This window comes from Antechinus flavipes, chromosome 3 (genome assembly GCF_016432865.1).
Source record: "Antechinus flavipes isolate AdamAnt ecotype Samford, QLD, Australia chromosome 3, AdamAnt_v2, whole genome shotgun sequence".
Lineage (NCBI taxonomy): Eukaryota > Metazoa > Chordata > Mammalia > Dasyuromorphia > Dasyuridae > Antechinus > Antechinus flavipes.
In genome coordinates, this window is record NC_067400.1 from 271089009 (window position 1) to 271116138 (window position 27130).

At 32.3% G+C, this 27130-nt stretch overlaps 1 protein-coding gene across 1 annotated transcript in view; it reads left to right on the plus strand.

The window, feature by feature from the left end:
* The window catches only part of DMD (dystrophin), a 2219276-nt gene that overhangs the window by 872311 nt on the left and 1319835 nt on the right, over window positions 1-27130 (plus strand). Inside the window, exons 38-41 of the mRNA XM_051991017.1 lie at window positions 309-431; window positions 3594-3731; window positions 6646-6798; window positions 7657-7839. Coding sequence (XP_051846977.1) covers window positions 309-431; window positions 3594-3731; window positions 6646-6798; window positions 7657-7839 — 597 coding nt within the window. The remainder of the gene's footprint in view (window positions 1-308; window positions 432-3593; window positions 3732-6645; window positions 6799-7656; window positions 7840-27130) is intronic.

Genomic DNA, 27130 nt, shown 5'->3' on the forward strand with positions numbered 1-27130 from the left:
TCAGTATATAGCAGAAGGAATTTATCTGCAGAATACTGAAAATTAAAATACAGAAAAATATTAAAATTGACATTTTGGTTATTTTGATTGAATAAAACATTATCTTAAATGTTTTTCCTCTTTGATGATATTATTTATCCTTATTTGCATCTACAGGTAGTTCCACTACTCATATTTCTGGAATCTTGCAAAGTATAAAATAATTCATGCATTTGTAAAACATCAGGGGTTGACACCAAATGTATTTTTTTGTTCATGTTTCTAATAAAAATGATTTTGATTTAAATTAGCACTATCTTTTTTTTTAGGCCTCCATTCCTTTGAAGGAATTGGAGCAGTTTAACTCAGATATACAAAAATTGCTTGAACCACTGGAGGCTGAAATTCAGCAGGGGGTGAATCTGAAAGAGGAAGACTTCAATAAAGATATGGTAAATTGGTTGTGATAGAAGTGTGAATGAACTAGGAGTGGGGATGAATAAATGCTTGGGTAGAAATTAGAATTTGAATTCTTAGATAGAACCTTCATGTTATATGATTCTAATAACAAATACAAAGTACCCATGTAGACACTTTATAATGAGTGCCACTTTATTACAATATGATCATTTTAGGAATCTTATGTATTATTCAGCAATTTGGTTTTAACTGGGACTATTTTCAATAGTTGTACAAAATGCAACTTTGAGAAAAAGTTGAGTCAAATCAGGAAATGAATCTGCAAGTTAATTTATAGCTAGATTTTGTCACAAGCAGTTTTTCTTCAGTGTTATTGAATACAGCTATTGGCTATTGTCAACAATTTATCTCCAGTGCAATGTTTCACAGAAGGGGAAGTATTCATCATTAATTTATATACATAATTACAGTGATAAACTGTCAAAGGAAACTTAACCTAAGTTTGGAAAGATTTATAACCAGGAAATTAGCCCACAGATGACATTTTTTTTTGGAGGGTACCACCAAAATTCACCTCAATGAATTTCTCTACTACTTAAATGGTTTATAATCTACATAAGCAGTGGAATGGTCCACACTCAGAAACTAATAAGAATTTTTGGAGGTATGTGTGTACATGTATACTGGAATTATAGTCATCTATAGCCTGTTGTCATGTGAGGAATGAAAGGTGATGAACTGCTTTCACTTTAGGGCTGTACTTCCCACAATTTCAAAATTCTCTGTGGTTTGACAGATTCTTCAATCTATTTCACACTCTCTATTTTCCCCTATTCCATCACTCTTTACATATGTATTTTATTATTTTTAAAAAAAAAACAACTATCACTATCTACAGTTTTTTTCTGTCTTGCTATATATCTTACTGTAGACTTTTTCTTCATCATACAAAACTCTTAAATGTGTTAGCACATGATGTTGGAGGGAACAATTAAAAAAGACTGTCACTAACTAAAGTATAAGTAACTAAAGCAGGGTAATATGAAGAAAAAAGACAGATTCTTCCACCAAAATTAGTTTCCATTGATAGCTGTCTTGTCAGAGCTATCTATATTCAAGCTTTTTGTGTACCTGGTTTGGTGGTATTGCCACCTCACCTAGAGAGAAAGGAAGTAAGAAGAGGTACCAAGGCTTTCCCACATCCTCAGCTACAGGTACTTTTTCCCATTCTCAATGAAGCAATCGCTCAATCAGAGCTTAACAAAGTGAAAGGAAAGAACTATGGTAATAATGTTAATAATAATGATAACAATAATAACTCACAGCACTTTGTTTTCCAAATAACTATGCTATATACCTTAATTCATTTGATTCTTACAAAAATTCTGTGAGGTAGGTACTACCCATTTTACAGTTGAAGAAACTGAAACTTAGGGAGATTAAGTGATTTGCTTAGGATCACATAGCTAGTGAACATCTCATTGACCATTCAGCTAGTGAATCTAGGAAATCTTGGCCAGCACTACTCACAATACTGTATCACCCTGCTAACACAACTTGTTAACCATTTGACTTATTGTCTATCTTGACCATCATGTAGAGAAGGAAAACTCCATTTCAAGTCTGAAAAGTACTGTATGGTTGGAGAGTGCCAAAATAAATAAAATATCCTGTGTCCAAGAGATAAATACCATATGCATGTGACATTAATCAGTTATATTTTTAACAGGAATATCCAATAAATCCTTGATATTTTTTTCTTTCACAAAAAAAAATCAGTGTTTCCCCATTTAGTATTGAAATAAATAATTTATAATGTTTTACCCCCAAAATTAAAATCCTTTTAATTTCATATTTTTTCTTTATTTTTTAAAATTTTCATTTCCATTTTAAACTCACAAAAGGAATCATGGATTTTAGTGTAGAATTTGTCCTCCTAATGTCAGTAGAATTCTGCAGTGATGAGTTCAGAAAATAAAAATAATGCCAAAAAGTAGCTGAGAATACCACATGTCAACACATAACTATGCTAAACAAAAAATGTTTTGGTATGTGTAACTTTTAAGGTAATCAATATCATCATTATTTCATGCAATAAAATCAACATGAACAATAGGTTATTTGAAGTTCTGTTTTGTATATCATTTTATACACGTATATGCACAAAAATATTCACTGAGCATTTTGTGTTTCCACTGAAATTAGTTAATTGAATAAAATAATAGGAGAGGTAGAATTTTCCTAATTGACAAAGTTATTTCTTCTTCTTCTTCTTTTTTTTTTTTTCCTGAGGCAATTGTGATTAAGTGACTTGCTGATCACGCAGCCAGGAAATGTTGTGTATTGTATCTAAGACCAGATTTTAATTCAGGTCCTCCTGACTTCAGGGCTGGTGTTCTATCCACTATGCCACCTAGCTACCCCTAAAGTTATTTCTTTAAAATCAGAGTAGTGTCAGTCACTTGAGCCTACTATAAAGCCAACACTAAAATTAAAACGATATCTAGGTTTAAGATAATTAATAGAACTTCAAAAGAATATTTAAATCAATAAATACAATGTATTTTCAGTATTTCAAAAATTGCTGGAAATATGTAGAATTTGTTCAAAAATCAGATCAAATAAGATCTTTTACCACTTTGAAGAAAGAAAGAAATTCTTGCAGAGCATATATATTTTTACAGTAAAATATTTTGGCCCAAAGTAAAGCCTATCTGTTTGTGTATATACAAAAATATAGATGTATATGAACATATATGTGTTTATATATGAATAATAAACATGAATAAAGTTTTGGGAAAACATTTATTATGAACTTAGACATAAAAGTCTGTGTTTTGGTACGGTATTATAGTACGTATCAGTAATGATAATTCACTTGAAACTTTTTTTCTGAATTTTCCCATTTTTTAGTACTATATTAAAAAACAAAACAAATTCTTATGATACAACTCTGAAATCCACACACATATTTTCCTCCTGCTACATACACACTTTTCACTTAAAAATAACAATGAACTTGAACTAATTTTTCCTACTTTTTTCATCTTTCTTAAAAATAAAAATCTACTCATATATTCTTCAAAAATGAAACATGATTTTAAAATGTCTTTAGATAGTGTCTTTTATCTGCTAATGATTGTGATTGTTTTTTTTTTATCAAAATGAAGACTATACTTGTTGTTTTTAATCAGAGTGAAGACAATGAGGGTACTGTAAAAGAGTTGTTGCAAAGAGGAGACACCTTACAACAAAGAATCACAGATGAGAGAAAGCGAGAGGAAATAAAGATAAAACAGCAGCTGTTACAGACAAAACATAATGCTCTCAAGGTATAGGAGTTAAAATTATAATATACCTTGCTTGTGTTTTTCTTCATTATATGGGATAAAATTCTCTGTTTAGAAATAAATTTGCTTAGTATATTGGTGATTGAGAATATAAATTAATAACAGTTAAATATGTATATTGATTTCATTAAGCATTTATGATTTGTGTCATTTTATTTTTTAAAAAATATTGTTTTGATGTCCATCACCAAGGTTTAAATTTCTATTGCACTGGGTTGTTTGAATGTTTTCTTTTTCTGAACTATATACGATTAGAAACATATTAAAAATGCTTAGTTAACTGAAATTTTTTGGTTTTAATTTCCTGAAATATTTTTTTAAAGATGTTTAATTGTGTTTGTTTTGAAACAAGTTTAATGATCAATCCAAACAGAGTATATTTTATATTATTTTGTGTTCTTGTCACATATATATGTGTATATATATACATACACACACATACACATACATATATTTCAATTGGGATAAGATTTAAAGAGTTTTCTAGCATCATGAAACTTGCTAGATAAAGACTTAGAATAATTGTGCTGAACTCTTTTTCTGACATATCTTGCCATTAAAAAATTTCCTTAACCTGAGGAAAGTAATCCCACTTTCCCAGCAGAAGACTAACCCTTGAAAGAAACTTAAGAGTGTTGTATTAAAGGAACTGTTTTACCATCAAAAAGCAATACTGTCAGGCTTTAATTTAAACATATAACAGCGCTCAAATGTTGAATAATGATTTTTTGTCATAAAAGCAGAAATGCATGTTTATTTTCTGTAATTAATATTTGGGTAGCTTTGGGGTTGAATCTGAATATGTTTTGTGAAATGGTGTTTATTTCGCATGACAATATTAACTATTTTGCATGGATGACTGGTTCCTAGTAGTGTTAATTGTAATACTTCTCATTGTTAATAGTAGTGCTAAAGTAAATCACTCTTTTATAGCTATGACTAGGTAGATGGAGTCTGTATTCTATATGCAAATCAGAGAATAAACTCTATTCTGAATAGTCAGACAATCAAACAAACACTGCTGGGAATGTAATTACATGATATTGTGACTGCAAGGAATCTGGAAGAAATGTCTAATTGGCTAGCAGCTGTTCTGAAGGTAACTGCTGATAAATACAGTTGATAGAAAACACCTATTTCTTAGGAGAATATAAGTGAAAACCAGAATATGTTCAGAATTCCTGAAAGCTTTTTAATGATGAGGTTTAAGGAGTAGATATCTACTACATCAAATAAAGTATATACTTTGCAAAGGTACATAATTACAATTGTGTTTCAGTAACTTTTTTGTAATTGTTTATAAATAGTCTACAGTTACTTTTCTTTTTCATTTGGGGTTTAACTGACTTCAGCTTGATTAGGAAGCCCTTTTATTTTGACAATCAAGTATATGACAATATGAAGTACCTTGCCTTCATCTGGCTATGTCTTTATTGCTTTAAAAAAATCACATTCACTGTGGTCCAGCAAAAAAAGAGGGGGGCGGGGCAAAACTTCCTTAGGTATGAAGAAATTATTAAATACAGCTTTCCATTTAAGTCTTCAGTAAGTTATAAAGCCAGAATTGGAAATAAATGGACAATTGCGGTACATCCATTTAATTTGATCCAAAATATATCCACAAAACTCCATCAGTGTCAATGAATCTCAGTTTCATTTCTGTGCCCAAGGCTATATCAACCTTGGTGTAATCACATTGTTAAAAATGCATATGACTCCAACTGTCTGTCTAAGCCTAGCCTTTACACCATCATTAAACTACACAAATTTATTTGTTTCATTAGTTGAAAGTTGTTACTTTCTTTTGACAAATTTAAGCCCAGTGTGTGTAAAGCATTATTGCCACTGCACTAAAATAATGAAAGCCATTTAAGCAAACCTGTGATAATACTTTTAATTATGATAAAATGGCATTCAAACTCATTCTATCGATCCAGCAGATACTGGGTATGCTTGCATAGACCAAGGCGATTGATTTTTTTCTTAGGTGACTCAATAAAGGCATTCAACCTTGACAGATAAATCTCAATGGAATATCAAACAGTTCAAACAAATTCAAATAAACTCTTTTCTTATCAAATTGATTGAGAACCATGTAGCTTTCTTTCCTCTTTTTCTGATGGTAAGTAAGTTACTTTGGGTATGGAGATTCTTATTTTTATTAGTGTAAAACACAAAAAGATGTTGGTACCATTAGTTGTTATTTTGAAGGAATATTTAATCTTTGCCCTGTGATTTTTTTTTTCTTTTTCCTGTAGAAACAGAGATTTTATTAAAATTGAGCTTTGGAAGACCTTAACAGAAACAACTAAAACTTGCATGCCCTACTAATAATAAATTTCATTTATTTGTAATAGCTCTTGAAGATTCTTAATCATATGAATGTCTGTTGCTTGAATGTATCTAAAGTTTTGACTTGTCTGAGCTTACATTTGATACTTTCTCCATACATTTCTTAACATACTACAGCCTCTTAAACTTATGTAATTATCTAATTGGCTGGATATTATTTTAACTCCAAAAGTGTCATATAAAACCTGAATTCTCAAATAGCAACACATTCAATTCTTTAAAAGAGATTAAGTATGGCAGTGGATCTGAATTTGAAATTTGAACCAAGATGCAAGGAGTGATTTAAATGTATACAGATCTCTTAAACAAGTGTGTGTGTGTGTGTGTGTGTGTGTGAGAGAGAGAGAGAGAGAGAGAGAGACTCCTATCCTACATTTTCCTATTTTGTCATTTTTTTTTTATCTTAACAGAATTAAACAGGCAAATTTGACCTAAGCGGTAAATATTGTGAAGGTCTTTAATTTTAAAATAACAACATAATAAGCACCAACTAAAAGACTAAACTTTTTCATTGATAATCTAATAATATCTGCACTGTGAACAGGATTTGAGGTCTCAGAGAAGAAAAAAGGCTCTAGAAATTTCTCATCAGTGGTATCAGTACAAGAGGCAGGCTGATGATCTACTGAAATGCTTGGATGACATTGAGAAAAAATTAGCCAGTCTACCAGAACCCAAAGATGAATGGAAACTAAAGGTAATGTTGTTTCAGAATGCCAATAGTAGTTTTTATGTCTTGTTCTATTAACTTCAAAATAAACTATATGTAGACCATATTAAAATTCTCCACATTCTTATTCTCTTGACTAGTAGTCTGTGATTTGGTGCATTTCCTTGTATTACTATTTTTGGTTAATGTTTTATTGTATTAAATATTTTATAAGTGACATGAAAATGATTAAATAAAATGTTTGACTTGTGTAAAATAGATTGAGAAATGTTATGTGTCTTTAGTAAAAGTTGTAATTGACTTTGTGTATCTTTGTTCCAGATGAACAAATGACTTATCGGTATATGGACGCCTTCTTTTTTCATGTTAGCACATTCATTTCATCAGAGCATTGTCATGCACCTCTGTCAAATCTATGTAGATTCATTGCCCTATTGTCTGAAGATTTTTTAAGTTGTTACCACTTTCTTCTTTTGCTTCATTCTCTGTTGAGTTTCTCCAAAAGTTGAAAAATGAATTAACTAATAATTCCAAGAACACTTGAAAATTTGATTTGTGCAATCCCAAATAACAGAGTTATCACTGCCATTTTCAATCACCCAAATTTAGAAGAAAGAAAATGTGGCAATTATTTCAATACTCCTCATACACATTCTACTCAATAGAATCTTTTTTTAAAAAGAACTACAGACAAGGAGATACTTGAAGTTATTTGATTTCTTTAACTCCAACATACAATAAGGTCTATCCCTGACTATATTTTATATTATTTCAATAAAGTGGAAAGCCTTTGAAAGTTCTGAAAGACATATTTGCTGCTTTCAAGTTGGTTGCTGTGGTTGGTTAGCTAACTGTCCTGGGCCCTGTATTGGTTTTGCTCACTAGGAGATTGATCGTGAGTTGCAGAAGAAGACAGAAGAGTTGAATGCGGTGCACAGACAAGCTGAGAGCTTGTCTAAGGATGGGGCCGCAAAGGCTGTGGAGCCAACCCTGATCCAGCTCAGCAAGCGCTGGCGAGAAATTGAGAGCAAATTTGCTCAGTTTCGGAGACTCAACTATGCACAAATTGTGAGTTGTTATTGGCAAACCAATGTGTTTGCCACTCCTACTATTACTAACAGAGCCCTACTAACAATAAGGAAAATCTCAGATAAAATTCCAACTCCTCCAGAGCTTATCTTCATGTCAGCAGCTTCCTATCTTACTGAGCTACTGACTTATTTTTAGGATGATTTCAAAAAGGAAAAGGCAACCTTGAATTAACCAGTTACAGACAACAATCCCATTTTGACAAAAAGAAGAGAACACCTTAATTTTTTTTTTGCCTCATCATTTTTCCATAACATTAGAAGTGTATCATGCATTTACTTTATTTCAACATACATGTCTAATCAAAAAAATGTATTACTTTCTTAGGATCATCCCATGCAAATTTTAATTGTTTTATGTATATGTAGTCTATAATAAATATATGTTGGGAAATTTTTCTTACATCTCTTGTGTATGGCTCTTTCAATAGAAATGAATGAATTTTTACCTGAAACATAAATTATATATGTGGTAATTAAGTTAAAATGACCATTTTATAAAAGAATCCAATGTTTTGTAAGCATTTGATTGATTTGGTTGATAAATGATGGGAATTTAGTAGCTTGTATGTTACATCTTTGGGGGGAAAAGAAAAAAGAAATAGCTTCTATTTTTGTGAAGCATGTGCCTGGAAATCTTGTGGCAGTCTTTGACTAGAAATTGCAATATTATATACCGTGGGAGTCTACTCATAGTTTCCATTTTTCTTTTCCTTGTCTTTTTTATTATAATATGAAAAGATATATTTGCTACTGAGTACTTAACCAAAGAAAATATTGACAAACATAGTATGTCAAAATCTGCTCAACCAGTACTAGATGTTTCTACTCTCGAAACTTTTCTGTGAGCGTTTATTCCATCTGAAATATGAAGTGTTTTAAAAAATTACTCTTAACATCTTATTGTACATAACTTTGAGACATATAATCCAGCATGCATATTTCAATGTGATGCATTGACCAAAGAAGCACATAATTTACAAGATTGTTTCTTACTTTAAGATTACATTTAGCTCATAAATATATACACAATTTTTCTGCAAAATGAAATTGTCTAAAATATAAAATCAATGGGAACATTTGTGCAGTTTGAATAAGTAATCCAAGAAATATTGAAACTATATTATGTTATTTGGTTTTGTTCTAGTTGATTACCTTTCTCATCTTATGCTTCATATTAGACTTTATGAGTTTATCAGTCATAGATCATTAGAGCTTATACTTAAAAGCTGTATCAATAAAGACAAAGTAAAATGAAAGATTTAAGGAAATTATCCAGATAATTCAAGGCAAAATTAAATGGATTTTATAGGAGAAAATGTTTCTTTTGACCTGGATTGTCTGTTTAATTGTTTTAATTCTTTATTTTGCACAAAAACTTTATATACAATCAGATTTTGAAAAGGATTGTTGGTAATTAATACTTTCTTATAAACTATCAGCAAGTTTGAAAATTGCTACTTGTATAAAGAAAATAATTAGTATGCAATGTTAAAAACAAAATTATAACATGTTAATAATATTTATGGAAAGCTTCAGATATAGTTTTTCTATATAATATGCATTCAAGAGCATGGAATGCTCTTCGTGGTCATCTGACATAAATGTTTCAATCAGAAGGAAGATGAAAATGTTTTAAGGTCAACTCCTGATTTTCTGTGCCAACATAATACATCAATTCATGCATACAATATAATGGATAATGGATAATGATATTTGGTCTTGAATGTAATTGAATTTTAGAGTTTTAGAATCCAGGAATATATGTCAATACCTGTAGAGTCTAGAAGATGTTCGTAGAACAGAGAATGCTAGGCAGTGAATAGGATTTCAGACCTGATTCCATGATTTATTAATACAGTAATCTTTGACAAGCTACCAGCATGGAAACACTTAGTAATGCACTAAAAAAAAATCACTGCTTTGCAAATATAAAGCATTTAGACACTTACTACTGATGTGAATTGTAAGTATCCTTGGTCAAGTTGCTCCTGTACTATATCTAATAAGCCCTGAATTTTATCACTAGCTAAGGGCCACCTAGCCACAATGGTGTATCAGTTTTCCATTGAATGGGAACAGGTGAGAATGTTGGCAGGCCTTCAAGAGCAGCCCTGCCTAAAAAGCTGAAGTACTCATTTATAATCCTAACTGTTGTAATATGTCTCTTCCCCATAGATTGATGGAGATTTTTTCAACTACAAAAGAAGTAAACACTCTTGTTTCACCTTCAATTATCCATCTCAAAGGGATAACACTACTTCAGCTGCTATTGATCCTCCTATGCGAGACATATAGGTGTTTGCCTTAATCTTTGGCCAATAAATGGGCCAAATGGCATCTCTAATAACTGTATGATCTTCACCCATAGCTACCAACCCTTTCAATGGTATGCCATTTACATAGATAGTGAGTGTAGGAAGGTCAGCTGTAACAGCTGCAGTCCAGAATATTCCTGGATTCTGTGGCTGGGAGTCAAAATCTGAATAAATACCACCAGATTGCCTATCAGGAGTGTGTATCAGTTCACCTGATCCTACTACTTCTCCTGGGTGATAAGTCACATGTTGTCTACCTATATTAGTAACTGGCATATTAGCTACCCATTCCCCAGTTTCCCAAATCAATATATGGATAGACACTGTTTTGTAAGTACTCTCAGAGGTGAAATGGTCAAGTCTACTATGCCTGGAGACAAAGGATCTATAGGTCGGACAAGGACAGATTTCACCTCTCCAGGGGATATCTCATTAGTCTCAGCTGCATACAACTCTATTCTCAATTCTAATCCCTTTCTCCCATCAGGTTGCTTCTCGGCCAATTGATCATGTTGGAGTAGTGAGCTTCTAAAGACTCTCTGGGTGTAGTAACATCAGCTGCCATCATGCCCCAAGTGTTTTTTGCCTGGGGCCCTGGAGCCAAGCCCCGCTTCCCAGTTCCCTAAGTCAAAATATATTTTGATACCCAATGGAAGCTTTTGATGCATTTTGGAGATAGGATTTTGAGTCTTCTTCTCTCACCCTATTTTTTTGCTCTATCTTTATTCCAATTGAGCTTTCAAATGCCCTACTTTACCTCATTGAAAGCATTGACAAGTCTCTCTGGAAGTCTCTTGCCAAAAGGAACCCTGTCTTTCCATGTTCAGATCTTGAAAAGTCTGCATCATAGCCTGGCTATAAAAGGCATTTGTGCCCACTGTGGCAAGGAATCCTTTATGATCCCTAAAGGAGCATCCTTGTGTAGTCCTAGTATAATTCTTCTGCAAACCCACTAGCATTTTCCTTAGCAAGCTGTCGTATCATAATTTCTATTGCTGCATTTTCACCAATAGTTTGTATGACACCTATCTGCAGACATCCCAGGAAATCAGCAAAGGGTTCATTTGGACCTTATGCTATTTTTGTGAAGGCTTCCCCTCTATCTTGTCTTCCTGGGAAAGTGCCCTGTGCTTTGAAAGTAGCAGAAGCAATTTGCTCATATGCTGTCAAAAGGTAATTAATTTGTTCTAAAGTGTCTACATAAGGACCTATACTTGTTAGATGTAGGTCCTTATGTACACACTTTAGAACAAATAACACTTGTTAGGTGGTCAAAAGTGACTGGTATATAAACTCTAGGTTGCTCATTTCATTGGGCTTGTATTCTATAGAGTTCACTATACTCCAAAAGCCACAACAAGTTTTGTCCAGGTTCTAACATGTCTTTGCTATAGATTTCCAATCATTAGGGGTTAAAATTCCAAAAGCCAAATTATCTAATATCATCTTAATATAACTCAATGTAGACCCATAAAGAGTGCAAGCCTTTTTTAGCTCTTTGATAATTCCAGATTAAAAGGAGTCTATCTTCTTTTTTCTTCAATCACAGGGCACACTTCTTTTCTCAAATCAGATATATCCTGTCCTTCCTCTTTAGCTTTAATTAGTAGCTTTTGTCATAGTGGGTGAATAAAGCTACTGCATGGGTGGTGCTGATGGTGTCACTGCCCTTCCCACTTCTCCTCCTCCCTCCACCCACAAAGGCAAAATTGAGATGGGGAATGCCCTAAGCGTGCCTGCTTGGGTGTAACTGATCTGTGAAAGTGAGAAGCACCCCACCCCTTAAATTCATCAGAGCTGTACTTAACTCCTTTCTTGTCCAATTCTCCATTATTTTCAGCTGCTTTGTCAGTACCATTCCCCTCCTGCTCTTTCTCCTCACACTTCCTTGTCAGCATGTCCAAATGTTGTATTATATTGTATATAAGATATGTTTCCTCAGGAATTGAACCAGGGCCCATAGCTTTGTAATATTCAATTAGTTGCTCTCCCATTATTTCACAAATATTTAGTCCTCATTTTGTTCCTTTAGATAGCTAAGGAGATGTTTACTCTAATATATTTAAGAGTCCACTAATCTGCTTCCATGTTACCAACAAACCTTGCTTCTTTATTAACCTAACTATGCATTCTACACACTTCCCTTAGGATAGGGGAGTCTCTTTTCTTAGTTTTTGCCCCATTTCAACTGAAAAATGAAAGTGACTAGTTTAGCCCTTACCAAAGTTTCCTGCTTGTCTGTTTTTATACTCACCCTATTTCTGGGTCACAGGACTTCTCCACTGAGCTAATGATCGCGTCAGTCAAACTGCTGAGTGTAGGTCCTTATGTCCAGAGCTTCAAAATGGGTCTCTTCTCCCTTTCCTTCCCTGTGGGTTACCGAAGGAACTCTGGGAGGATCCTACTCACAAACAGCTCTCCAACATTGCTGCTGCTTCTTGTGCCCCACGTTTAAGCACCAAAATGTAATGTCTAGGCTAGCTCTCTGGAGGATCTCTGGACTGGCTTTGGTCTTTAGATGGAGGAGTGATGAAGGCAGAAGAGCCACTATGAGGCTGGTCAAGTCATCACTGTGTCTGTGGCTGAGAGAGTCCTCTGTGTCTGTGACTGAGAGAGTCTCTTTCTGTGTCTGAGACTCTCTTAAATACTTCAGTACAATTACATCACTACAGCACACTGAGCATGCACCATTATATCAGCATATCACATTAAGTATATGTTTAGATAACCATTATCTCACACTGAGTAGAGGCTTAACTATAAGGACCCTGCTATCCTTGATTCAAGTATACCTTTTCAGAGTTCTGACTCTCTACAGTGAATGACCAGTTACATTTCTTCTGTATGATGGTACCAGAGGAACTATATAATCAGAGTTGAGCAGACCAAATAAATGTGATAGTAGTAATCATTCTCTAATATCTCTGCAGACATCTTTACAGTCACAAACTCTGCTAATACCAGCACTCTTCACAATCATACAGAAAGCTCTAGGCCTAGCATTAGTCTATTAATTCCATGTGAGCAGCATAGGACATGAGTAGTGACAGTGGAAAGATAACCTTTAATTATCACAAATACAATACGAAAATGGCAGTTTTATCAACAAGTAATAATGATGATCATTAGTATAATGAAAAATAATAACTAGTGTTTTTATTGTGCTTTGAGGTTTGTAAAACCCTGTTAAAATCTCTTTTGATCTTCACTACTATTAATATATCCATTTTGCTAATGAGGAAAGTGGGTGTAAAAGAGGTTAAATGAAATGCTTGGTCACACAAATAATGAGTTCCTTGGGTAAGATTTGAACTCAAGTCGTTCGATCTCTAAACCCAATATTATATCTACTCTGAAACTTCAATCATCACAAAATGGCAGAGCTAGAAGGATTTTTGAATATACTTAGCCTAACTGCTAATTGCTTCATAGTTTAGACACAGTACCACAAGAATACAGCACTGGACCCAGAATTAGGAAGGTGAGTTCAAATCTGACCTCAGAGACTTACTAGCTGTATAACTTTGATCAAGTCACTTAACCTCTGTCTGAATCAGTTTTATTCTCTGAAAAATTAGGATAATAATTAAGACCTATTCCCCAGTGTTGTTGTAAAAATAAAAAGAGTATATGAAAATTACTTTATAGATCTTGAATGTCACATAAATGCAATTATTAAAGTAATTATTATTATTATTTTAGATGGGAAATCTGAAGTCAAAAAAGCTTGCCCAAAGACAGAGTTAATCAGTGGAAGATCTAAGCCTCAATTCAGTCTCCTTCAATTATATTATAGTGAGAATTGACTAAAAATATTATATTTATTTTCATAATTTTTTTCAATTATAATTCTAAGTGACCTGCACTTGAATATATAAAAGTTAAAATATTCCCTTGAAGGAATTTTTGCTAATCAGTGGTGACAGCATCTATAATAGTAGTATTCTTAAAACAAGGCAGTAACATTTTGTCATATCCAAGGAACCCCAGAAAGATTCTGTTTTACTGAATCAACAAGATACTCTCTTGGGATATCACAGCAACAAAGCCCAAATGAAGTAAAAACAGGGTTCTTACTACTGATAACCAGGGAAAGGAGATGATTACTAGCCACAGAAAATTGGCAAGATCAAGATGAAATCTAACTGTTTCTCAGGACCAGGGTGAACTCAAGCCAAGAAGATGAAAAAAAAAAAAAAAAAAAAGGTGGGATATCAAATTCATTATTCTGAGAGACAACTTGGGAATAAAAAATTTAGATGTCATATGGGGTAAAGTATTTAGTTAATTGGGGCAAGGCAGGTGATGTTCTTAATAGGATTGGAAGGAAGTCTTCTTAAATTGAAAAATACTGTTTTTTGATACTCTAGATAGTCCTCATTGTTCTATCTCTCCTAGCACTTAAAAGGGTGATAACTGGCTAAGGGTTCATAACTTGAATGAGAATATGAGACTATACTAATTTTCCTATCCCTATCAATGACACTATTCTCCTTGGCAAGGACTGGCAAACTATAACCTTCTGATCAAATCTAGCTAACTTTGTTTTTTTTTTTTTTAATAGTTCATGAACTCAGAATGGTTAGATATTTTAAAATAATGTTTTATTGTGTTTAAATATATGAAAAGCATTCTTAACTTGAGCCAGCTTTTATGCTAGAGAACATGCAAGTTAGTTTTTGTTCTTCCCTCTGCCTCATCCTCTTCAGCCAATGAAATACTAATTTCTACTGATACTGCCTCCATGCTGTCATTCACATCAATCCTTTCCTATCTATTTACATTAAACTTTCTCTTATTCATGTGCTTACTATTTCTTTGCTGGACTCCTTCAATATCAGTATAATAATTATTATTCCTGAAGTAATCTCCTAACTAGTCTCCATGCCCCTTGTCTCATTTTTCTCCAATCCATCCATCAAAGAGCTTGCTTCTTTAATATTTTGGGGATACTGCCAAAACAATCAGGCTGTTCATTTGTTAATCTGTTACTTTAAAGGCATAATTAGTCAATACCCTTTTCCAATCACATACTTTCTCAATCATATGTCTTATTCTAATTTTCATATTCTCTTCATGATTGAATAATAAACTGGGCCAAATCAGTTTGGTATATTAAGTTATTCTCACAAATTTCTTTCTTTGTACCTTCACCCAGATTTTCCCTTAGTAACATCAGATTTGAGTTTACTTTGCTATCATCTAGGGTTTTATTTGGGAACATCAGAATTTGTCTCATTTCTAGATGTCCAAGGAATATGTTTTGGAGATGACAACTTCCTGATAAGCACTTGACTAAACATAGATCAAATATGGAGCAAATATTATTTATTATTTATTATTTAATTTGAAACAAAATGCCATGATACACATCTAATGATAACCCCCAAAAAAACCTTCCACTATACAGAGAAGCCCCTCTACTTCACAGGAAGATATATAGCATTGTCTGTTTTCCACACAGCAAAAGCATTTATTACTGGAGAATCACTTTTTTTTTTCTGAGTTACACGTTCCTCAAAGATCTATAAATTTCTACTAATTTATCATGCTATTTTAGGACTGAAGACCCATGCTTTCTCTCGAGGAAAGGAGTAGAAATTGCTGGAATCAAGCAAACATCTATCCAAACAACTTCATTTCCTTTCACTTCGGCTCTAGTCCTCTAGATATTTATGACAATTTTACTGTTGAGAGATAATTGGTAATCTCTTAATATTGAATACTTTTTCCTTGGCTTTTCATAGCTTCAATGAAGGACAGAATGTATATTTACTTACCCATAGTGTTCCTCTGTTTTTCCTGTTTGTGGTCTATGGCTCTTGCTTAGTACTGCAGATTCTCTGCATCAGCCAGAAACTCATTTATTCAGCATCCTCTGCTCTGTCACCAGGTGAAACAATCTCCTCATTTCTTTACTTGTTGAAAAATTACTCTTTCCTTCTACTTCTTCAGTTTCACTGACAGATACAGTTACTGCAGATGATAATTGGGTGAAGAAACTCCTTGCCATTTTATTGCAGACATTTCTGGAGCTATGTAGTTCTCTGCTGCATATGATTTTCAGAGGAATGCATAGACCAACTATGGATTTTTGATAAGTAGCTATTTTGGCTACTTATGTGGATTATTTTTTTGTAGTTACAATGCAAAAAAAAAAAAAAAAATCCGTGATTCTCTGGTATCTGATAGCCTTAACTCAATGCTATTCAACCATTTGACTTTAGTCCACATGACTCTACAAAAACTAGTCTTTTAAAGGTCACCAATGAAGTAGTATGGCACAATAGGAGGAACAATGGATTTAGAATCAAAGGACTTGAGTTTTAATACTGTGTCTGCAATTATGTATGTGACCTTATATAATTCTATTATGGTATCTAGTTCTCCATTTCTCTTCTACAAAATGAAGGATTTAGACCAGATGAATTTTTGGATCTTTTCCACTTCTGAGTCTATGAATATACAATCCAATGAACTGTTCACCAAATTTAATGACCTCTTATAATTTTTTTATGCTCATTTCCTTTTTAACAAAATCTGGTACTTTGAACAAGCCTATCTATCTCCTTTGATGTTCCCTTGGCTTCTGTGGCATAATGCTATTGGCTCTGCTTCTAAACTAATTTCTCTATTTATCTTTTTTTTTTCTTGACTATTCCTCAGAAAACAATCAGATAAAAATTTTTTTTTAAAGTATGCCAGAGTGACAATGACAACTTTAGTAGGAAATCAATAATTAGAAGATATAGCAGAATCAGAGGGCCATAGCAAAGTGGAAATAAAAATAAATATTTACAACCTTTTATTAGCAGCAATGATACCTTGATTATGAAGCAAACTTCTATCTTACTCAGAAGCTCTCACAATTTCTCTTTTGATAGCAGAATTTAACTGGTCTTGGGCTTACAGGTAGAAGCAGGGAAGAGACTATAGAATGGGAATGTGTAGTTTGAAAGGATATATTCGGGCTGTTGCTATTAATGAAAATTTTCTTCTATCTATGTTGCAATATCTAATCAAAGACACACATAGAATTATTTTTTTTCCAAATGAAAACATATTTTATATCCCTATTGTATTAGGTTGCATAGGTGGCAACATTTTCAATATTTTCATAGTATATACACTTTATTACTTCAACTTCTGTACTTCAATCATATGTAATATTATTTGGTGTAGATATTCCCTCTGTAGATGTAAAACATTGTACTACTATAACTCTATCCTCCCCCCAAAAAATCACTGTGGCTAATCTTTGAACATGCAATCTATTACTGAACCCATAATGTCTGTCCATCTATAAAGAACCCATCACTTTCTTAGCTCTCCTACCAAAACATTTAAGAGGAAAAAGTCACTTTCATACTATGATGATATACAAGAATGAGTTAAGGTTTTCTCAGCATACCTCATTATAGCTACTGACTGATCCCAGACTTTAGACCATATTTCAGTTTTACATCTTGTCTAACCAGGTCAATTCTTCCTTTCCCCAAAACTTCTACTTTTATAGGTTGCTTTGTAAATTACTCCTATGCAAGGCTAGATAGTAAAATTTATGGTATTTTAATAGCAGAAACTCTTTATTACTTAGAATTCTGTATTCCTTCTTCCCTGATTACTATTTATTCTACTATACATTTTGTCATCTTTCCTATTTAGAATGTAATTCTTTAAGGCAGAGAAAAGAACTCATAATAAATAATGAAAATGCAGCCTATTTTATTACTCTTATGAATTCCCATGGAATGGCTCACCTTCATACCATGATGGAGATTAAAAATAGAAATGTTAGTAGATGATCTATAAAATCACATATCTAATATGTGTATATGTATATTATAAGCATATAGATACTTTTTATATACTTCAGCTCAATATAATAAATAAAACTAAAAATCTTTGATATGTTATTTTTTTCTAATAATTGTTTTCTTCTTTGCTCTTTTTTTCTTTTAAATCCAATATCTAGCTATAAACAAGGGACTTATTATTCATCCTTAATTTAATTTCAGATGTATGACCTTTTTAATTGTTCAGGACATTTTCCTCCTTAGGGAACACCTTTCTCGAATTCAGGCATTTCTTCCTACCTATCTTGAGTTCCTTTTTTTTTTTTTAACTAAGTTACTTCAATTTTCCTTTTATATATCTTTTCTCAATGAACTTATAATTGTCTTTTGTTTCCATGGAACATAAAGCCTTTATTTCCCCAATTGCAAGAAAATTTTTCTAATTCTTCTTTTTTTTCCTGACCAAAAAAAAAAAAAAAAAAGCAAGGAAGGAACATTAGTGATCACATTTGCATGTCCATATCTTAACAGAAATCTCCAAAAGAATCCCAGCATGTGGTCACCCAGCCTCTACTAGAACTCTAGTTGCAGGAAACATACTTTCTTCCCTCATTTCACTTTGAGAGAGTATTAATTAAAACGTATTTCCCCTTTTATTGAGCTAAACTTTGCAAAAACATGAAAACATGCAATTTAAGAGTAAATTAATTTTTAAAAGTCATTTTATGATAATTTTAAAATTTGAATATATGTATATAGATATATATCTTTTATTTATATGTTTGTCCAAGGAGAATACTGGAGAAAAAAATGTAGTATATATATATGAAATAATGTCTCATTTTTTTTTCCTGCAAAGAAAAAAGGAACATGAATAATAATACTACTATAATGTTAAAAATTTGAGACATTATTGAATTTATTTTGTTACTTCTCTTAGCATTATTAATCCTTTTCAAACATTTTGAGGATAAAATAAAAAGAATTTTTCTGTACAATTCCATCCTCCTACAATGCTTCTGCTTTGAAACAGCAACCATGACTGCCAACAGCCATTGCCAACTGGTAACAAAAATTCCTTTGGGAACTGAGAAATATAAATGAATTTCACTTTTGGAAACAGAATATTCTTCATCAAATATGGGCAAGAATTTCAATAATTAATTTTAAGGTTACAAAGTGTAATGACAACCAGGAATCAGATGTCCCTCTTCCATTTGGTATAAAAATAACTAAAAGGATTAAGGATAAAAAATATTCGAATAATGGCTGTTTATGAGTATGAGTTTTCAGAAAGCCTTGTGGTTAGAGCTATTTGGAAACTGAATTATCCACATGTTTTTTTTGATGAATAGATTGTCAGATCCAAGAGAACTAGATGCTATCCAGTCCATATGAAACCTAATCCTAGTTACCTATTTATAAATTCAGTTAGTGGTTTGTAAACTTTAAAACACCATTTTCTTCTAAATTATTTTAATTATTGGGTTAATATAACCAAAGGACTCATTTTGGCCAACCTGCTGGAAATGTCTTTCCATACATAACTTAGCTAAGTATTACAGCAGGGACTGTCTGTCACTTGGATAACATTCAAAGCCTTTCCAAATCAATGAAACATGCTACAATGTATACTCTATTAGCAAAAACATCTGAGAATACTGGGTCATCTCCATTACATGAGGTACAGTAAAAACAAGACTTTTGGACAGATTCCAATCTGCCCTAAAAAAGGGAGAATCCACATAGGGGAGTTCAAAGATTTTCAACATATTGAAGTAACAGTAATACTAGAAGTATCACTTAAAGAGTATGTAGATTTATTTAACTTCAAAGAAGATTGTTCTTTGGCCTTTTATTGCTTCATCATATTCTGAAATCAACTATATTGCAAAAGCTTTAAGACCAAAGATTTTGTTGATTCTTTTATTCCCTGGAAGGAACAATGGATAGAGGTCACAAAAGGGCATATTTAAGCTTCATGTCAGGAAAAAATAATTCCTCATAATTAAAACTGACCAAAAGTAGAATGGATTACATAGAGAAGTAATGGATTTCCCCTATTTCTCTTTTTCTCTCCTTTCCCCCCCCTCCCAACATCTTCCCCCATCTCTTACTTTCTGTCTCTGTGTCTGTCTCTGTCTCTATCTCTGTCTTTCTGTGTCTCTCTATTTCTCTCTCTCTTTGTTTTTCTATATGTCTCTCTCCTTTTCCCTCTCCTTCTATCTCTAAATCATACATGAAAGAAATCACTAATATGGTATATCTGAGAGAAAGTTCAGCTTCTACTAAAAAATGTTTAAGAAAAAGGAATCTAACATCTCTTTGACTCATCAGTGTCACTTTTGGGCAACTTTATTGCTAGAATTTTTTTTTTTTTTACTAATTATTAGGAAATAGGTTCTTTGGGAAAAATGTAATACATTGAATCCCTCTTCCACATAATAATTTTTCATACAAGAATAAGATTTTTTTATGTTCTTACTGGGTCTTCTCTTCTCCAGGCTAAAGACTCCCAGTTACTTCAACTAATATTCATATAAGAGAAGGTCCTTCAGCATTCTGATTGTTCTCCACTGGATAATTGTTACTTTATCAATCTACTTCCAAACTATGGAATGCAGTAGTACTTTATAAGTCAGATACATTTTGTTTTCTCTAATTGTAAGGAAATATAAGGTGTATTATCACTTTTAAATGAAATATACATTTATTTCAATTCTTCATTACCTTCTTTTCTCAATTGTTTTACTTTTTCAGGTTACATATACATTAACTTTTTAAAATACACATTTCTTTATGAATCATATTGGGAGAGAAAAATCAGAACAAAGGGGGGAAACTATGAGAAGAAGAAAAAATAAGAGAAAAATAAAAAAAATGAACATATTGTGTGTTGCTTTAAATTCAGTCTCTACATTCAATTTCTTCTTTATCTTCTTGACTCATTGATATGAGTAGTCATTCAATAGTTTATATCTCAATCAATCCCTTCTTCCAATCCTTTATGATTTTTATTCATATCTTTTTTCTCCCTAGAGGATCAATCTAGCATACAAACCACAATACTTTAAAAATTCTATGGGTAATATCAAAGCTCTCAGTATATTAAACAGTCAATTATCATTACTGTTGCACTGTGATCGACTAACCTTTTGAATCAGAGATTTTCTGGATTGTATCTTTTGTACCTCATCTTAGCAGTCCATCATTGGCAATATGCAGAGATCTATGTATACTGACCACACATTACAAATGATTATCTGCATCACTTTTAAGTGTTGTTTTTTCAAAGTTTATGGTACCATAAGTATTTTCCATCACCAGAAGAATAATTATTCCATTTTTAAAAAGGTATATTTTTTTTTAAACAGGAAGGATCTTGATATCATTTAAAAAAAACAAAAAGCTGCATTATTAAAAAATGTAGGACAGGCTGCTTTCTTCATTCTGTTTAATTTGAGAATCATGGCATTAGTATCAATGTAAAAGTACCCATCCAACTGCATATCATAATCTGTAATAGGCATTTTAATCTAAAGGTGATCTAAAGTCAACAAGGAAGGAGAGAGTAAAGAGGGTAATATTGAAAATGAAAGAGAAAGGTAATAATCCACAGAAGAAGCTCCCTGAGAAGATGTGAAGAGATAAGATCAAGGGAAAAGATGGAAAGTTCAATATTAAGATAGATGACCTTTACTCTCAGTCTAGAGAGACAATGTCTTCAATGGGTCTTAGTTTGACTGAGACTTAATAAGTGATTAAGGCTAGGTAACAATTGAGACAAAGAATCTCTTTCACCTAGTCCAAAAAAAAAATCTAAATAAATGACCCAAAAGAAGAAAAGGAGGCAAATCATAATTGATAATAACTCAGAGGTAGTTGTAGTTTTTCAAAATATATTACTCATATTTTCTCATTTGAGCCTTATGGTAGACTTTTCAGGTAAGTAAAGAAGCATTTAATTTCACTTAACAGATGAGCAACTTGAGGCTTAACAATTAAATTACTTTCCTGAGGTAAAATTGCACAACCAGTTGAGTGTTGGAGGAATAATTCAAAACTATGTATTTCTGGGATTGTTCTTTTCAACCATACCATGTTCCTATCTTCTTAGTAAAGTAGATGGTGAGGACCCTAACTAAGATAAAGCAGGATAGGATGGACTTGGTGCCTTAAGAAGAAAAGAAGAGTTTTGAAAAATTCAGTGGAGAGAATAAGGAAGTCAATTAACCATGAACAGAACAATTGTTAATTAGGTAAGGGTACCGATTTTAGAAAACAAGAATTTACAATAGATTCAAGCACATTTTTCCTCTAGAAATCCTTAGAGATCCAGAATAGAAGTGAATAATTCTGGTTGAAAGACTCAATCATGGTTCAACAGAGAGAGAAAAATTAAATGACTAAAAATCAGAGGAACTGAAGGTAAAGGACATTCATTGCCTTTAATATTGAGTTCAACATTGTAAATATAACAAAAGGGAGCTAGTATGAGTGATGCATTGGTAGAACAGTACAGTTGGGATAAAAGATCAAGACGACTTTAGAATTGGGAGTATTGGAAAAGCATAAAACTGACCTCAGAATGTTAGATCTTTGTAGTAAAATTTTGGAGGAGTCATCCATTTTAAATGTTTTATGTATATCCCATGAAGTAGTGATATAAACACACATATATGTATGTAATAAGAGTATTTGCAATCTTCCACTAAAGTCTTATCCTAATATTTTATCAGTCTCATTAAGAAATGTCATTAATGCTGATTTCTCGAAATAAATAGGTTGCAACAAGCTGGAAGGAATTCTAAAAAATCACAGTGCTCTAGTGTGTTTTTATTAGGGGCTAGCATGCCAGCTAGCTAAGTGGTAAGATTTATAACTAGAATATGGAAAATCAGAGGATAAATTATCCCAACTATGATCTCTGAATCATAAAACCTTTCAATCTTTTTTCTCAATCTTTCATCTCTTTGATCTTCTGTCTAACACTTGCTCCTTTTTTTCCTTACATATCTGATCAGTCTTTCTTAATTTGTTTTTCTGGATCTCCATTCAGATAATATTCTCTAACTAATATATAATTTACAGGGTTCTTTCTCAGGCCCTTTTCTTTTCTCCCTCTATACAATTTCACTTGGTGATCTTAGCAATTTCCTCGGATTTTATTACCATTTATATGCTGATGATCTTCAAATTTGCTTATTCTGCCCTTACCTCTACTTGTCCATCTCCAAATGTCCAGGCATCTCAAACTGATTGTCAAGTAGGCATGTTAAATTTAACATATCCAAAATAGAACCCATTATATTTCTTCCTAAATCCATCCCCTGACCCAGCTTATGATAGGTATATCACTATAGAGGGCAACATAATGAATTCAGTCTCTCAGGCTCACAACTTAGATATGAGCCTGAAAAGCTCAATTATTCTCTTTCATCCTCCATATTCAATTCTTTGCCAAAATCTGTCAATTTTACATTTGCAACAATTATGGAAAATACCCCCCTCATCTTTTATGATATTACAATTTCTGTGATGGAAATCTTCATCACCTTATGTCTGGTCTTTTCCAAAGGTCTGCTTGTGGAAAGCCTTTCTCTTATCTCTCTCACTCTAATCCATTATCCATACCTTTATAGTGATTTTGCTATAGGCCTGACCATGTCAGTTTCCTGCTCAATAAACTCCATTGGTTCCCTATCACCTCTAGAATCAAATACAAAATCCTCTATTTGGCTACTCCTAACTTTCAGGCCTCCTAATAGCTTAATACTTGAAATGTACCCTTTGATCTAATGACACTGATCTCCTTGCTACCCAGAACAAGGCGTTCCATAGCCTACCTTCAGGCATTTTCTCTATTCATCTCAGAATGTTATTCCTCCTTCTATTGTCTTCCCTAACTTTTTAAAATCCAGATTAAAATTTCTGTCCTCTATATGAAGTCTTCCTCAACTTCCTTTTATAATACTTCCTTCTCTTTCTTATTTGATTCATATTTTCCTTTCATATTACTTGTTTGTATTTATGTTTTTGTTGTCTCTCCCATTAGATTGTAAGCTCCTTGAAGACAGGGACTATCATTTTGACTGTTTTTATATTTTCAGGACTCAGCAGAATGCCTGGAATATGGTAGGCATTTAATAAATATCTACTGACTTAATAATGCCATAAAATATCTATTATGGCATAAAGAAATTTGAGGTGTATATTGGTAGAGGAAGTATCCACATCAATAAAATCATAGATATTTAATATCTATACTACCTACATGCTAATGAAGTAAGAAGGCAATTCCAATTGATTTCCATAATAATTCAAATAAATTAATAACAAATGTATATGTTCCATAGAGTAATATCAAAAAATAAAAAATGTATTTTTTCAAAGACCTGCCAATTCACCATTTAAATGTAGCAAATTCTGTAATTTTGAATAATCTAATTTTTGTTTTAAAAAATATTTTTTTCAATTTCATACAAAAAAATTTAACATTTGTTGTTTAAAATTTTGAGTTTTAAATTCTTTCTTCATTTCATTTCTTCTATCTTCTCAGAGGGCAAGCAATTTTTTATAGGTTATACAAGTGCAATCATGCAAAATATATTTACCATATTGTGAAAGAAAACACAAATAAAAACAACCCAGAAAAAAAAAAATTAAGTGAAAGATGGTATGCTTTGATTTGCATTCAGACTGCACCAGCTTTATTGCTGGGATTAAATAGCATTTTTCATTATAAGTCCTTCTAGATTGTCTCAGACCAGTGAACTGATAAAAATAGCTTAAGTCATTCACAGTTGGTTATCATACAATACTTTTGTTATTATATTCAGTGTTCTCTTGGTTCTCACTTCACTTTGTTTCAGTTTATAAGTCTTTCCATGTTTTCTTTTTTCCTGAAAGAATGTTACTCATCATTTCTTACAAAACAATAGCACTCCATCACAGTCATATACCACTACTTATTCAACTATTCCCCTAAATGGAGATTCCCTCTATTTCCAATTCTTTGGCACCACTAAAAGAGCTGCTATAACTATTTTTGTAGAAGTAGATCCTTGTCCTTTTTTATCTTTGTAACTCTCTGGCATACATACCTAGTAGTTCTCTCACTGGGTCAGAGCTTATACACAGATTTATAGCCCATTGGTCATAGTTCCAAGTTGCTGTCTAATGGTTGGCTCAGTTCACAATCTATCAATAATATATTATTTTTTCCAGTTTTCCCACACACATCCCCTTCAAAATTTGTGATTTTCTTTTGCTCTCATATCATTTAATAGCATTTTGATTACATATGTTTAATTCATATACAAATTTATTGAATACTTATTAATGCAAAATATGCAATTTACTAGTAAAAAGAAGTCTCAGGACATCATGTAGAATCATTGGTATAAACTATGCCAGACTAAACATTGGTATAAACTATGCTAGATAATTAAAATGTATAACCCTTTTAAGCACTACTTTAAAAAGAAATGGCTCTACTAAATCCCATGCCTATATTCATTAGAATTGAGAGATAATCCTTGATTCTTAGAGGCTACACCAGTGGAGAACAAACAATAGCAGATTTGAACATGCTAGAAAGGCAGCAAATTTAACCCTAACAGATTTCTTCTTCCTTAGGACGACCATAAGTATATAAAGGCTCATTGATTATAGCCTGAACTTTTCAGCTGTTGCTGTCTATGAAACAAAGAACAAAACAAACAAACAAAAAAAAAAAGGCCCTTGGTTCTGTTTTATCCATTAACATTTCTGCAGTTATGGGGATAATGACTGAATGTAGGATAAATTGACTTAGCATACCACCCACTTTTTAGACTATCTATAAATTGAGATCTTCTAAGAGAGGTATGAACTCATTGCCTTCAAGTTACAAATGGCTACAAAATTTCCCTGTAAATTGCTCTAGATTAAAATGTTTATTGGAACCAAAATATATAAAATATAAAAAATGTTTATTTATATTTTAATTCAATATGCTTAAATGAACCAAAGGAATAGTAAAGTAGCTTAAAATCTTAATGGATCAAAGGACAGTAAGTAGACAAGATCTATCAATATATTATAATAAATTCTTTTATCATCAGTTTTGACAGAGCCACCATGTTTATACTTTAACACCATAATCCTAGATGTAGTAAATGAAGAAGTAGAAATATCACTGGAGGGAAAAAATATTAGAAGAAAAGTTAGATTGAAATGAGTTTATGCAAAGAAGTTTTGTTCTAAAGCTTATTTAATTTTGGAAATACAGAAATATTGATTCACAAAGTATATGAGAAAGGCAAGGATATCAAAATCTTGTAAAATTCTCAATCCATAATATTAGCTCAAAATTTGGGGAAAAAATTCATAAAATATTAACCTATATGTTTCAATTCTACAAAGAAATTTCTAAGAATAGTTTTATATACACATTGATGACATCTTTCAAGAAGTTGTGAGAAGGAAAAAGATAATTTTTAATAAATAATATCCTAAAGAAAAATATATCCTTACAGTCAGACAATTAATCTAAAAGCATAAAAATGTAATGTCATGTTATACTTATAATTTATTAACTATTTTAAAAGGCTGAATGATGCTTCTGTGACTCCCTTCCTATACATTACCCCTCTATATTTATCAAAATCATACAATATTTTTCTTCTTCTTCTTCTTCTTTTTTTATTTGCTGAGGCAATTAGGGTTAAGTGATTTGCCCAGAGTCACACAGGTAGGAAGTGTTAAGTGTCTGAGCCAGCTTTGAACTCAGGTCCTCCTGACTTCAGGGCTGCTGTTCTATCTACTAAACTAGCTAGCTGCCCCACAATATTCTTTAAAGGATATAACAACAATAATAATTAATTCCATAACCTTTTGATTGTTATTAAGTAAAGAATAAATAGGAAAACATATGCTTATTAAGTACTTTTTCATCATCTAGTACTTATATTACAAAATATAAACAAAAGAAGTTATCTTTATAAACACTGAGATGTCCCAGAATTTCTCATTTATTGATGACATGCTCATTGTGATGAACACTAAAATGTCCTTTAAAAAGATAGGTAATTGGGGCAGTTAGGTGGTGCCCGTGGATAGAGCACTAGCCCTGACCTCAGGAGGACCTGAGTTCAAATCTGGTCTCAGATACTTA